Below are 14,675 nucleotides of genomic sequence, written 5' to 3'. Positions count from 1 at the left end.
TCATTTTTCTTTAAGTGTTCACACCAATGTCCACAAGCGTTCGTCCACATTTTGAAGTTAAAACACCAAATGTTTCCTAACATTTCGTCTATCACCTTGTCTTGAGTTTGTCATTTGATGATGTACCGCGTGATTTTAGATGTAAACAAAATTTGCCCTCCGGAAAAATGCCCGAGGCATGCAGTAGGTACAAATTCAAAGTATACGTACATAATACAGCAGTGCTTGGTTTAAAATTTCCAAGGAAAGAATTGCATTTTACCAGTCAAACTGCTTATAAAGTGTTTTGAATTGTTTACATACATGCAAGAATGAGTTGTTTTTTGTTATTTATTTTCACTTAGTCTGGATTGGCCAGCGTGCTTTGCGCAACATATATAACTGTCGATCGTGACAAACCGCTCGACGCTGATATCAAATTTGCAACGTTGACAACTGCAAAACCTGTCTTTTTTGCTTCATTTGAAGAAAGATACGGATTTAAGAAGAAGTAGTGCTAGTGTTTTTTCTCGTATAATACTTTCATGTGACATTTATACGTTATTGTCTTCTCCAATTGGTTGTTTCAAAAGCGCTTTCTTGCTCTTTTATACATGAATTTAAGTAAAATTTGAGCGATGTGATTCCTTAGCGTTGATTCACAATAAATTCCAATCGACAGCCCAAGCAAACACGTTGGTAGAAAATGAAACTTTGTCCGAGAACATGTTGATGCTCAATGGTAAAATGCCCTCAGCTGCCTTCTGTTCATTTTTTTCTTCATAATCTGATCATGTGACGGATCCATTGCAAATTTTGCCCACCTTTTCAAAAGCCATTTGTACACGATTTTGTACCACAAGGAAGTACATATTTACAATTCCTTAATATGCTTAAGTTTTTAATTGTCATCTTATATGTGGAGTTAATCCAAAACATCAACCACATGCATGATGCACAAAAATATACTCTTGGCAAGAAGTCAGAAAAGCTCGAAAACTCACAGAGCTTAAGAGTTTAACGTGTGTAGTTACGAAGTTAGTAGTGCAACCTGTTTAGATATGGGGAGGGTGGAGATGAGCATAGTTATTTAAGAGTAAAAGCTGTTGCACTCAGAGTCAAGCATATAGTAAAAGCTGTTTGATAGAATAGGGAGAAGCCATTGTCAATATAAATGGTAGTGGTTGCATTGCATGGGAGTTTGGTAAATCACGAAGCTATTTGATCAATATAAGGAGTCTGTATGCAAATGCAGCCCAAAATTCATTGCAGCCTACATGTAGATGTCAACATATTTTTTGTTCTTATGTATAAATGCGATACATCTTTTCTTTATAGCAAGAACGGAGTAAGATTGATTTTCTTCTTCGAAGAATCCTTAGGTCATTACAACACTTTCCAACCAATAGTGTTAAATTGGGTAAAAACTCCATGTTCTGCATACGCCAACATACATAGAGGAATCTCTCATCTACTATAATGTATAATCTACCGTCATTTACTGTCACCGTCACTAAAATCTCTATCTACCATCCAATCCACCATGGGTGTCAATAGAACATAAATTGACGGGGGCATATATATATATCTAGCCATACCAGGCTGATTTTTGAAAGGAAATATCCTTCAAAATAAATTAGTCAGGCAGAGATTAGCCAGAGTTTATGACCGTTGTCCACACCTTCAATTGATGTACGATTGACACCAGTGCCATCCACTGTCATTTGCTGTCACGAAGGGTCATCCGTACAACATTAATCAGGTAAGGGGATTGTTTGTTTATCCACCCAATTGTGTCCGACTAATTTCTTTTCTAAGTAAAGTTCTTTTCAAGTTTTGTCGTGCGTGCATGTACTGTCATCCGTCATCTACTGTATCCTACCGTCATTTACTTTAACCCACTGTCGTCTACTGTCACCTACCGTCATTTACTTTAACCCACTGTCATCTACTGTCTCTGTTTACTGTTACTAACAATTATATTACCATGAGCATTTTTAGCGCAAGAAAAAGTTCGAAAAACCGTTAGCCATTTTCGAGCACTTGTGAATTTTTTCTTCCTCCGTAGGATTTTTGATCTAAAATTTATGTCTGCTACCATCAACTCCCAAAGAAACGTTGTGGAAACTTCATCGGATGTCAAACGAGCAAAGGGAAGACTTTTGGGTTTTGAAAATTTGTATGTTTTACAGAGGTGAACAAATTTGGTTTTAAAGCAAGTTGTTACAAAAATAACTTATAAATATATCCAAGAGTAAGTTTTAGTAGATGACGATAGGCGATATTCGGTTCCAGCCATGTGCAGTAAGTACATGCTATGGTGGAACGTTCACTAGATGATACTCGACAGTTGTAGGTTACAATAGATGAAAATAGAAACTGGTAAGTTATATTAGATTACAGTGGGTGGCAGTAGATGGTGGTATGTTATAGTACGTTACTGTAGATGACAGTAGACATTGATAGGTTACAAAAGGTAATGGTAGATGACAGTAGACATGGCTAGGTTACAATAGGTTATGTTAGATGACAGTAGAAAGTGCTAGGTTACAGTGGATCATAATTGACGACAATACACATGACGATAGAGGGCAGTTGGTCAAAAAGTCATAAAAAAAGAAACATTGATGGAGCGAGATCAAAGACGACAGGTCATAAGCAGGATGTATTATTATTATCGATGAAAAAAGCCATTAAGTGTTTGACAAGTCCCATCAAAAAAAAGTTCGATTTGTCACCGATTACTAAAACGACAAAACATTCTCGGTGCGCTGCATTTGTTCTCACGAATACAAACCAAAATTTTAGGATGGTGCCGAATATACAACCATTGGCGGAAAACCAATGGTTTTATAGTCTCAATGAAAATTGCTAAAATGTTTTTTGAGAAAGCAATATGCCGTCCATTGCATCCATATTTGATAAACAGCACGTTTCTCCCCTCCCAAATAAAACTGGGATATTTCATCTATTAAGTCGCTTGGAAGGTAATTTACAGAGATTGGGGAATAAATAGAGGGTCAGGGTAATTTTTTACAACCTTTCATGTGGCAAGATAATGTGGGAGAGGGTTAATCTTGAAAAGAGGCTGTCGTCACAGGTGGGTGTCACAGTATGGTCACAGTGGTCCATGTCAGTCCATGTGGTCCATGTTCATGAAAAAAGACACTCTGTGTTTTTCAAATGGAAACACTCAATACTCTGTATCTGTTATGTGGTCATCGTGGTCATGTTTCTATCACTGGAGATCTAATTCACTGGAGATTAGGTTGGAATTCTTAAACTTTTCTTACTATTAAATGACTGTTTACTGTGTGGATATGCCTTTATGAACTAGGAAATCCTTATCTATTTGCTTGCTTGTTTGAATGTAAAGTCAATTTTGCGAAATGAATTTTGTGGACGAGGAAAATTTGTCCGATTCCGGCGGCAACAACGATGGTGGTATCAGCTTCGAAGACAGCGATCGTTTCGACGAAGATATGTCGTTGTGTTCGTGTGGCTCGGATCCTGAGAGCATTTGTGGGGACTGGCGGGGCTGGAAAAGGAGTAATAATGATTTTTCCTTGTCGCGAAGCAACCAGCCAAACGCCGAAACGTTGATAGAAAAATGCTGTAAGGTAGTAGCAATGTCGGTTCCTTTTGAAACGGTGGAGCGAATGTGTCCAAATTTACCCGAACAACTGCTTCTACGGATTGCATTTTGGTCCTTTCCTCAAACCGATGACAATATACGACTGTATTCCTGTCTGGCGAACGGGTCTTCTGAAGAATTTTCCAAAGGGGAACAGCTCTATCGCGCTAAAGCTGTCGTGGAAGCATTGCAAATAGGTTTGTTCCTTTTAATGGCTGTCTATACTTCAGAGGCTTTAGATAAGAATTGCTTTTCTTGCAAATTTTGCTTGATAAGTTCACCAATATTGGGAGAACTACAGAGAACATATCTTCCAAATGTCTTTCTTATTTAATCACACAATGGAGGTGTCCACTAAATATCTTTTGATCATCTGTTGGTAAATTACTCCCAGCGTTGTCCACATTATAGTTTAACCTAATAACCTCCCATAATAACCTTGGGAACATGACATGGTGTATGATTAAGGGAAGTGTCTTCTGAGAGTTAGTAACATGCGTATCAAGTATTCAATTCCTTTGGTAACTGTTCATTCAAAGCAATGAATGTTTTTGAAAAAAGCAATGAATGTTTTATGCAATGAATGTTTCATGAAAAACCCTTAAAATTATCAATAAAATATTCTTAGATCATCAATCATTAAATTACTAAATTTGTGTTAGAAAACAGTGGTGGATCTAGGATACGTACATCAAAATAGTTACTGCAGCACATTTTTGCACACACCTGCTTACATTTCTAAGCACCTTCAAGGATAATCCATTGGTAAAATTACACACTTTAAAAATTCAAAACCAATAGTGTTTTTCTGAAAGCAGCTTGAATTTAAAATTGTGGAGCTATTATTTTTTTGGACAAATGCTGGATCTTTGGTACTGTTTGAAGTAAGATTCAATTGTCATCTGTTTACACACTGCAATTTTCTCAGACCAGAAGAGATCTGACTAGACATACACTTTTACACTTTTACAGCGAAGAGACTGGAAAACTAACCGGTAGCTTTCACGGTAAAGAACCTTGAATCAGTAACTACATAAACAGTGGAATGTAACTAAAGCAGTTAAAATACTTAAAATTTATTTTTCAGAATGTTTGTAATCAAATTTGAATGATTCTCAGAGATGTAGTAATACAATATACTTATTTTTGTCTTCTAACAAATGTCATGAATTGTCCAGTGGTAGCTAGTGTTGTTTTTGCATTTTCTATGTTATAATAAGATGCATAAAGTAAATGATTTGAACCCGGGAGTATCATTACATGTTTGTAAATGTAGATCATCCAGGTTGGTATAGTCCTGAGAAGGACTGTTTTTGTTGTTGTTGACTGACGTTTCGACAACCTTAGCGGTAGTCATCTTCAGAGTCAAAAAACTAGTCAACAACAAAAACAGTCCTTCTCAGGACTATACCAACCTGGATGATCTACATTTACAAACAAGTAATAATATGTGTATAGTTTTTATCATAACCCACTGCAAATAAGGCAAGCGGTTTTAGTCCTGCTATGTAAATTTCAGAACAATACCATTACTCATTTTTTCAGGAATTGATTGTGTTTACAGTGTAATATCTTACCCAAGAGAATTTTATTTCTTGTCATGAAAAAATTTATTCGTACATTGTTCACATATTTTATTCTTGCATAAGCATGTTACCTTGTAGTTTATATATTATTACAACATCAGACATTGGGGATTGTGGCAAGGACTATTGGAGCTTTGCTCAAAGCTTTTTTGAATACAAAATATGTTTAGTGTGTTAATGAAGTTATCACTAATGGGTCATCATTACTTTCTTTCATCCAGGTTTCCATCTAAATGGCATAGTGCTCCCTCAAAACCATGGCATGGTTGTCGCCAACACCAACATCGAACAACTGAACTCTCACAAACCTGCAGTGTTATTTGATCAAGGTCATGTGACGTCTTGCATGTGCACTTGCAGTCCATCGGCTGCTTGGTGTTCTCATATTGTTGCCCTGTGTCTGCACAGGATATACCAGCCTTCATCAGTTACCTTGAGACCACCTTTATCCGAGTCCCTTTCAAAATTAAAACATTTTCAATTGCGAAAGTTTTCGCAGTATCTGCTTAGCGAGCTTCCTCATGAGGTAAAAATATTCAATTTTAGGCTGCTTAGTGAAGTTTCAAATTTTTTCAAAAGTTTCAAAAACGTCATCTGCCTTTGCTTTCCACGAAGGGCGCTAATATAAGAAAAATAATAGAAAGATAACTAGCTATATAAAACAATCACATGGTATTACGTATATAAATCTTACTTTCTTCCTTCTGTACTGCAAAGTTTTATTACGTACATCTATCAATATAAACTACGTATAAATAGGTATGAAGCTCAAACTAATTAAGTTTGTTGGAAGCGATTTTGTTCCGAAAAGCCCAAATTGAATAACTATCTTTAATTTCATTTGACATGAAATAGGTCCCTGCCTTATTAAGAAATGGTTATTTTGAAGTGAGAAACGTTGAAGGAGGCAATGCCTGCCTTATTGAGAAATGGATATTTTTAAATAATTTGCTTTGAACTTCTTCACTCCTGATTCCAACTTAAATTTCCAATGCGAACTTATTTAAACAATATCATCATGCGTAAATGCTCGAAATGTCGAACGAAAGTAGGTTTAGTCCACACATATTTTTAACAAGCGTCTTTGAAATGTTTTTATACGCTCTTGTGGCAGTATGTTCACATTGTGCATATGCATCACAAATCTCTTATTGTTTTCATTGTCCCATTTACACCACTTTCGACAGACACCATACTTTATTCAATGGGGCAAACTTCTCCTATTATTTATATTTCACATGAATCCTCGATTGTATTCATTGTGTAATTATTCCCATCTTATCACGACCCCTTGCTGTATTCCACGTGGTAACGTCCCAATGCTCCATTCAATGTAACCCCCCCCCCTTAAATCTTACGCCATTCCCCTGTTTTATTCGCAGAATAGCCCGCACTTTTAGCTCCATGCATGCATGCATACATGCACTCTTTTAATTCACATTTGTGTAAATTATATTTCGAGTTCACGAGTAAAGTATAAAAGCATATTTCTCGTTTTTTACTTTGCAGCTGTTGCCGTTCGCTCAAAAACTTCTCGATGATTTGCTTTTGTTCGACGATTCAAAAATGAACGTATCAACGGGTGCGCCAGGTGTGTAGTTCGATCTGCGTCGTTGATCGGTCAGCACTGCTGTCGCTTGAAGTTTAAGTGTACGCGGTACTAGAGCGTTTTAGTTTGGCGTTTACGGCAAACGGCAAACCTCAACAAACCGCTTGTCGTTGAGGTTTGCCGTTTCGAAATTTGAATTTAGCTTGGTGTTTTGCATTTGTATTTTACTATTCGCATTGTCCCGAGATAAATTTGTCATGTTTTGTTGAAAAATTGTCGATGAAAAGTCATATTCATGTTGTATTTCGTAAAAATACAACATTGAGCAATAAGCGTCACTTGGTTGTTATAAAAGTACTAAAAAGCTTGCCGTACGTACATCACCTACCGCAAGAAGGGCCTCTTGCCGTTCAAACCCGAACTGCTAATCGCAACGTAATCCCCAAAGCCATGGTCACGTGACTTTTTCCGATTTGTTGTTTGCCGTTGTCGCCAAACCCAAACTCTCTGTTATCTTTCAGATCCGACAGCAGGACCTCCTGCGGACACCAGGAAACAGTGGTGGATGGACGGCAAAGCACTTCGCGAAAATATACGAAAGATGTTGTCAAAATTTTGCGGTCCCGGACCTTTCATGCTCGAAGAAGCATATAGCTTTCAGTTTGCTTCCACTGCGCCACCGACAGCAGCGGAATGGTAAGTTTTCAGTCTCCGTTTATTAATGAAAGGAAAAGCTGAGGGGGTTGTTATGTTGATGGAGGAAAAATGGTTTCGTATTCATGCTTTTTCTGAATCAGATAGCGATCAAATTTAGCCTTTGATTATCGGACAATGAATAAATGACGTTGGTTGTTTTAAAGTAAATGGTTTGATTATCGTTACAGATCGTCAGGTTGGTATAGTCCTGAAGGAGTTGACTGACGTTTCGACAACCTTAAGTCATCTTCAGAGTCAAATAGTAAACGTCAGGCTAATTTGTTAAGCGGTGGTTAAACCAGAGTATTCTGACGTTGCTTGCAAAACGTAAGTCGTTAGCAACAAATGATTTGACTCTGATTACTACCGCTAACGTTGTTTTGCTTTGATAATGAGAACGAAACTGTTTTATTGTTGTATTTTTGAAAAAATTGAAAAACGGAATTGTCGCTCATCAAACATGCCTATTTAGCTAATTGTGCCGTTTTATTGAACATGTTGTTCAACATACAGGTCCAACCTGTTAAGACCTCTTACAAGCCACGAGCCCGAAGGCATGTGGAACTTGCTGTCTATCGTGCGCGAACTCTTTCGTCATCGCGATTGTAATGCCGTAGAAGTACTGGAACTGTTGACGCAAGAATGCCTGTCATTCGAGCAGATTGTCGTGTGGTGGTTCAATAGCAGCATTCAGGGATGGACGAGAAATCAGCAGTCATTCCGTAGAGATGATACCGGCAACAACTACAGGAATTGTATAAACACCGCTAGCACTGAGATGACTAAGAATGCATGTGCTAGTTTCTGTGATGAAATTGTTGTGCTGTGGCGATTGGCATGCCTCAATCCGATCATCACGTCTGATGAACGACTTAAATTGAAAGAAAAACTCGAAATTTTGCATCAGAAGACCATCGAAAAAGCGAGAAACGGTAACTAATTTTTCTAGCTCACTGCTCTTCCCAATAACGCATGCGCAGCAGTAGACCACGTTAAATGTGACTCAGACAAGATTTCAACAATCAGAAAATATTTTGACTTTTCTCTGGTGGTGATTTTGTTTTAGGTTTGAAACCTGTTAACCATTTTAAACTGACCAAATTTTAAAGTAGGATTTTTTGCCATTTAAGTTCCATGTTATGGCCCCAAAATTGTGAATAATCGTGGTCATGTTTGGCCTGACTGCAGTCCCTAACTTCTCATGTAAGTAAACGAATTTCTTTGAAAGTTAGGGTCTGCACTCAGAATATGTTTTTATAATAAATATTAAAGCCCAGCAGAGTGCTTTTAAAGGAGCCATTAAATATAAGAACGTATTAAAGGAAAAAAAATTTTTATTGTTCGAAAACGTTTCATACATATATTCTTGTATTGAATGGTTCTTTTAAAAGCACTCTGCTGGGCTTTAATATTTATAATAAGAATTCGCTCCCCGCATGGTACATCCCTGATCACTATTCTGAAGAAAAGATTTTGTTTTATTTCACTTCACTAAAAATAGAATATACTTAAGAAAGAAATACCATGTTTTTTATTTTAGACTTTAAATTTATATCATTTTCGTGTACCCAAAGCATCTTTGTAATTAAAAGGATTCTCAAATCGAAGCAAAATTTTTCCAAATGAATAATTACATTTTGTGTTTATCTACTATGTACAAAATGTCTTAGTGTTGGTGTATTTCACGTTATACCTATGTTGTTTTCTCGTCAAAAGATTTTTTAACATGCTTGTTTTCATAACATAGCACGCTATCTGGGGAGCAAATATTTGGATTCAGTCGGGCAACGGAGAACTTTCCTGGTTTCAAGATTGCCATCGAGGCTTGTTCCTTAGACTGGTCCATGCTTGCGTTGCCCTCTCTAACTCACAGAAACCCTCACGCAGTCCATGGAACCATTGGTGCTCAAACGGATGTTTTAGAAAAAGAGGAAGTTGAAAATTTGGATGAAGATGTTCACACGTTATTCACGAGAGCCGAGGCATTGCATGTAATCACAATTACTTACATTTTGTGATTTGCTGTAAAACAGGGATGGATTTAGCGGAGTGGTGCTGGAGGCGTGCTCACCCTACTAGTTTTGTTTGAGGGGGGGTGGGTGCCGGAAAGGTGCTAATTTCTTTAGGAAATGATAAAATATCAAGCAAAAGCAACAAGTGATTAGTGTTTTGTGGAGCACACTTCCGAAACAATTCTTCCTATCGTAATAAAAGGTAAAATAATTTTTAAAAAAAAGTCTGACATGGTACGGCAACAAGTAGCCATCGAAATATAATCGTGGAGCGCATATCCCTTACCAACCATCACGGATCGATCCCTGATATATATATATAATCCAAAGTGCAGCGCACATATCCCTTACCAACCATCACGGATCCATCCCTGATATATATATATAAGTCTGGCATGAATTTACTATATTGGTCTTGCCTCTGCGTACACTGCATGTGCATATGCTTGGGTACGTTAGTCATCTTATTGGTAACCAATGTTCAAAGATTTTATCAAGTTCGTGCTTAAACAACGAACCCAAGCAAACGAGGGCATCTGCATGTGTGAGTAATTCTGTCTGAACTTAGCTTTAATTGCAAGTGCACGAGCGTTGCTCTTGACGCATGATCGGTGAAAGACGGATACAGTTACGTTGGTATCTACAGTACCATTGCCCACGTAATTCGAAATATGTATGTGGAGAATTTCAATAGCATGTACTTTTACATTCCCAAATGTATTGAACAAGATATGTACAATTTTCGACTTTGTAACCATCCTCAAGAAGAGCGTAACTTTTGCGTGATCGAGATCATTAATCGATAGAGTGCGTATTTTTCATTCTTCAGGTGCACGGCTGTCCAGAAGCTAGGAAACTCTGCGAACACTTAACCGAAAGGATTCTATCGGATGCTTGCCGTAAAGTAGACAATGCTGCAGAACATGGAGAAGAAACTGTTGAAGCAGAGAATGCTAATTGCTTCATAAACACGACTTTAGCAAGAACGTCGTTTCTCTGCAATGTGTTTTCTTCCGCTCCTGCTAAACATCATCTTGCTTTTAAGATCGGGCTTCACGGCTTGGAAGCTGCAAGAAAACCGGCGAGGAACAAAGCCCTTGAGGTTCGTTTGAAGCAGTCACTTTCGAGTATTAAGCCCTTAATAACCGAGCTCGAGATCTTTATGGAGAAATATCGAACCGAGGTCTTTTTGTACAGACCGTGCCCGTAGGGCGAGGTTTGTACAAAAAGACAGCGGTCTGATATTCTTAGTAAAGACCGAGAAAGCGAGGTTATTAAAAGGTTTATTATATGGCATTAGTTGACCTGAAACGAAGTTTGCTTTTTTCTCGTCCTTGCTGTTACCGGTTTGCTTTCACTTTTCTCTTTTTCGTCCATAAAAATAAATCGTTTCAAATTGTATCGTCTGGATAGTTGTACTGTTTTCCAAGTGTTTTCACCTTTTTTGCCGTTTTAAAAAAATGTTTGTTGTTTAAGCCTATTCCGGAAGGCAAGTTGCAGTGCAGTGGTATTTTTTTCTCGTTCTGTAATAAATGATAAATTTATTCTCACTATTTTTCCTAATCGTTCTATTTCAGGTGAAATTAGCCAATGAAGAGTCCGAGTTGGTGAACCTTCTTACCAAGTTGCCACTCGGCTTACCGGAAGTTGCAGTTGTGAGAGAAAAAGCGCTATCTTTATGCAGGAGCCCACTTGAACGTGGTCGTGCGACGCTACCAATCAAGTTTGCGATCTTTTTGTTTCACGTTTTGAGCAAACAAAGCTCAAGAGAAGACAAAGAACTTGGGTTCAATGCTGCTCTCGCTGCGTTAAGTAGGTTCTGTTCATTTTAACCCCAAGCCATTGAACTAAAATACATGGAACGCTACCAGTAACAGAAAAGCCTAATAATTTCTTGAAGCCAAATCTTACACCCAGACATGCGTGTGTAATCAATCAACTTTCACTCCGCGAGAGAATCTCGAAGCACTAAACACGCGTGTCTGGGTGTAAGATTTGGCTTCGATTATTTGCTTTAGGTAGCGTTCCATGTATTTTAGTTCAATGCTCCATGCACCGGTTTCAAATATTTTTACAACAAATACGACAGCATTTTAGCAACTAAGCTCTACTGTATAATTTCTTGAACACGAGTTAAAAAAATTTTTATGTTGATGTACGTCTCAAAGTATGGTGTGTGTACTCATGCTATATCGCATCGTTTAAGATATGAAAGCGAATGTTCCCGAAGTCGAGTGTCCAATGTTGCGCGAGGGAATGAGAAGGCAGCGTGGCGAACTGGCACTGGCTCTCATTGATTATTCCAAAGATAACCAAGAAAATTTGGACTTGGTGAAGATGTGTTTACTTGACAAGAGTCGGTACGGACTTGATGCGCGCTACAATCACCCTCGACGTAACGTTAAAAATCGAAGAAGACGCTCGAGAAGTCGCGATAAAACTCAAACTTGCGCCTCAAAACGCACCGATTTTGCTCAGCTGCAGCAACAGTAAGTGGATCTAAGATTTTGTTTCATTTCAAGGCTCGCTTCCGATTAATTCGTTTTCGTACAATTGATTCGAGCGAGATTTAGAAAGTCATATCTGAACTGTTTTTTTTGTTTTATATTATTTCGAAGGGTTTCTTCCAAACTGCCTTCCGCGAAAGTCAGGACATCGTCGAAATCATCATCGTCAAGTTCCCGTCAAAGCTCGTGGAGCTCTATGTCCGACGATCTTTCTCCTCGAGAGGAATTTCGAGCCGCACGTGACAGTGGCAGAGACTCCGAAAACGATACACTAGATTTGCTGTTAGCACCATCTTCCAAAGAAAATCATAGTGATGGTGAAAGGCGTGCATACCATTCCCCCAACGAGGAAGTTGTTGTTACCAGACGAAGAATTGCTAGCCGAGGTGGTGGGGAAGATGATCCAAGCGGGTCGTTTGATAGCAATTACGAGGGCACTGGTCCTTTGCCTATTAGTGTTGTTCGAGACTCTAATACTAATCCAGCTGAGGGTGAAATGTCAGTTGCTGTTGCTGTCAATCATGCGAAGGATGCACGTGCAATCAGTAGCCCTCTGTATGATTATGGTTGGATGGAGGACCAAAGCAGGAGTGAGAACAAAAGTTTGCTATGGCAAAGCACTAAGAAGGATGGCAGCATTGAAAATCCGAGTCATGGCAAGCGGCATAGCAAATGGAGGAATGACAAGCGTGTGGAGAGGGAAAAGAACATGTTCAGGAGATATCAAGGTAACCGGTCTTTAGAAGCAGAGGCTCACTTCATGTTTGAGCTTGCAAAGAAAGTACTTAAACCTGCTGGAGGTGCAAGCCCCTCGTCTACCTCTTTATTCGGGCAAGTCGATCCTGCCGGTCATGTTAGCAGCGGTCTTTCCAACCGATCAATGCAACTTCTTGCATTCGAGCTTGGATTGTTTGCCTTAGGCTTGCATAACATTACTTGTTTCAATTGGTTATCTCGAACATATTCCGCGCACGTGTCGTGGATCTCTACACAGGCGCTAGAACTTGGTAGCGTCGCCCTGACCATTCTCCTCGACAGTTGGAAGTTGCATTTGACGCCTTCTGAAGTTGCGTCAATTGCCGATCGCGCGTCGAAGTCTAACGATCAAGAAACTGTGAGGATAGCTGCCCAACTTGCTCTTGCCTGCCTATCCATGGCGCACACCTTAAATCCGGGGAATATACGAATGTCACTCGCTCTGTGCAAAGAGCAGGGGTCGGATTTACTAGCTCAGGCTTGTACAGCGGTTGAGTCGGCTGCCCAAGGAGGAGGAGTGTATCCGGAAGTGCTTTTTGAGGTAGCAAAGCTTTGGGAGTATTTATACCAGCAAGATTATCCCGTTGGGGAAAATGAAGAAGGAAGGGATGCAACTTCAAGAGGTGAAAACGAGCGACAGCTAAGCTTTGAGGCAGAAGATGCGGAAACAGATACCAGGGAAGATGAATTGCGTGAATCGCACGAGGATCGCGACTCCCTCATTGCTCGCGCACTTCACAGTGGTGGTCGAGGGGCGCTTCAGGATTCTTACCCCAACCATCTAGCATCTCATCATGCTCAACTTCCTTCGCTCATGGTTAAATTATCCCGTTTAGGATTGACTTCATCTCATCATATGCTACCCAAATCACCATATCCTTACCTTAACCCTAACTATGGTTTATTTGTTCCCCTTCCCACTCCTGAACAAATCGTACAACAGCAGGTATTTGACCACATTCAACACCTGATAGAACCGTACCAAGTAGCTCGTGGGCAACAAGTGCCATTCCAATTAGCAAATACGTATCGCGTGGGTCTGCTTGCCTTGGAGAATTTAGGTCGAAGGCCGACGGACGATCAAGCAAATTCAATGTTTGCGAAGAATCCTCCTCACAAAGCTAACGTGCATTGGCTATGTAAAGTGGCCAATAGAATTGGGCATTCGGCCTTGCAAAGATTTTGTGTTGTATGCGCCAGTTCAATTCATAGTCCTTACCTGCTGCACGAGATAGCGCTCGAGGTTGCTGGACTTATGGCAAAGACTAGTCCAAATCAGATCGCGTTTCATCTTCGATCTCCAAGTCTTTTCCCCATGGTGCAAAAATGTCTCATGAATTACTCCCAATGCGTGCAACAGAGTCTTCAAGGCCTTCCAAAGTCCGAGTATCCAGAATTTGTTGAGCTCATAATGCACGCGCGTCGTGCCTACTGTATGGCACAGGGCGGAATGTCGCAATTCAACGAGCTGCTTCAAAATGTACGTCGCAATACAGTGAAGAAAAAGGATTTGTGGCAAAGAATCACGGCTGCTTTAGCGCATCAACCTAAATAGGGATTTTTTGAACTGGCTCCCATGTTCTTGGATATTTTATTTAAATGGGTCGAGAGTTCGCATGACACAGACGTGTGAACGCATTCGATGCATACGTGCGAATTTTTACGAGTGAATGTTAGGAGTGTGAATTTATGTAATGTTACAATGATAGCCATACATGATGCCAAGGTTTTATAGTCGTGTAAGTTAAGGAAAACCACTTTTAGTGCTTTTAAAAGTATGTTTAGTACTACAAGATGTATATGTCTAATTATCTATGCATGTGTATCATTGTATTGATTTGAAACGTATGAGAGTTGTGCATGACCGAATTCATATTTACGATGACTTGTTTTCATGACATTGATGATTGGCTTGCAAAATATGTGGGAGGAATTTCCGTCAAAGTTTAATTTCTC

The 14,675-nt window shown here is 39.3% G+C and overlaps 1 protein-coding gene across 1 annotated transcript; it reads left to right on the top strand.

The window, feature by feature from the left end:
- The first annotated feature begins 3,202 nt into the window (after positions 1 to 3,202).
- LOC124438650 (zinc finger SWIM domain-containing protein 8-like) lies at positions 3,203 to 14,588 on the top strand. Its single transcript, XM_046988831.1, has 11 exons — positions 3,203 to 3,810; positions 5,421 to 5,725; positions 6,709 to 6,790; positions 7,270 to 7,444; positions 7,958 to 8,376; positions 8,717 to 8,822; positions 9,192 to 9,435; positions 10,286 to 10,558; positions 11,034 to 11,268; positions 11,663 to 11,945; positions 12,075 to 14,588. The coding sequence occupies exons 1-11, from the start codon at positions 3,369 to 3,371 to the stop codon at positions 14,272 to 14,274; spliced, it is 4,764 nt and encodes a 1,587-aa protein (XP_046844787.1). The 5' UTR covers positions 3,203 to 3,368; the 3' UTR covers positions 14,275 to 14,588.
- The last annotated feature ends 87 nt before the right edge of the window (positions 14,589 to 14,675 follow it).

Source organism: Xenia sp. Carnegie-2017, unplaced genomic scaffold, assembly GCF_021976095.1.
Source record: "Xenia sp. Carnegie-2017 unplaced genomic scaffold, XeniaSp_v1 HiC_scaffold_1, whole genome shotgun sequence".
Classification (NCBI taxonomy): domain Eukaryota; kingdom Metazoa; phylum Cnidaria; class Anthozoa; order Malacalcyonacea; family Xeniidae; genus Xenia; species Xenia sp. Carnegie-2017.
This window is presented reverse-complemented; position numbering and strand designations above follow the sequence as displayed.

Bases quoted from the DNA above. Each gene is read 5' to 3' on its own strand.
- LOC124438650 (XM_046988831.1), top strand. From the start codon at position 3,369: ATGAATTTTGTGGACGAGGAAAATTTGTCCGATTCCGGCGGCAACAAC. The intron at 7,445-7,957 runs GTAAGTTTTCAG...TTCAACATACAG, and splicing joins CCACCGACAGCAGCGGAATG to GTCCAACCTGTTAAGACCTC. The intron at 11,269-11,662 runs GTAGGTTCTGTT...GCATCGTTTAAG, and splicing joins TGCTGCTCTCGCTGCGTTAA to ATATGAAAGCGAATGTTCCC.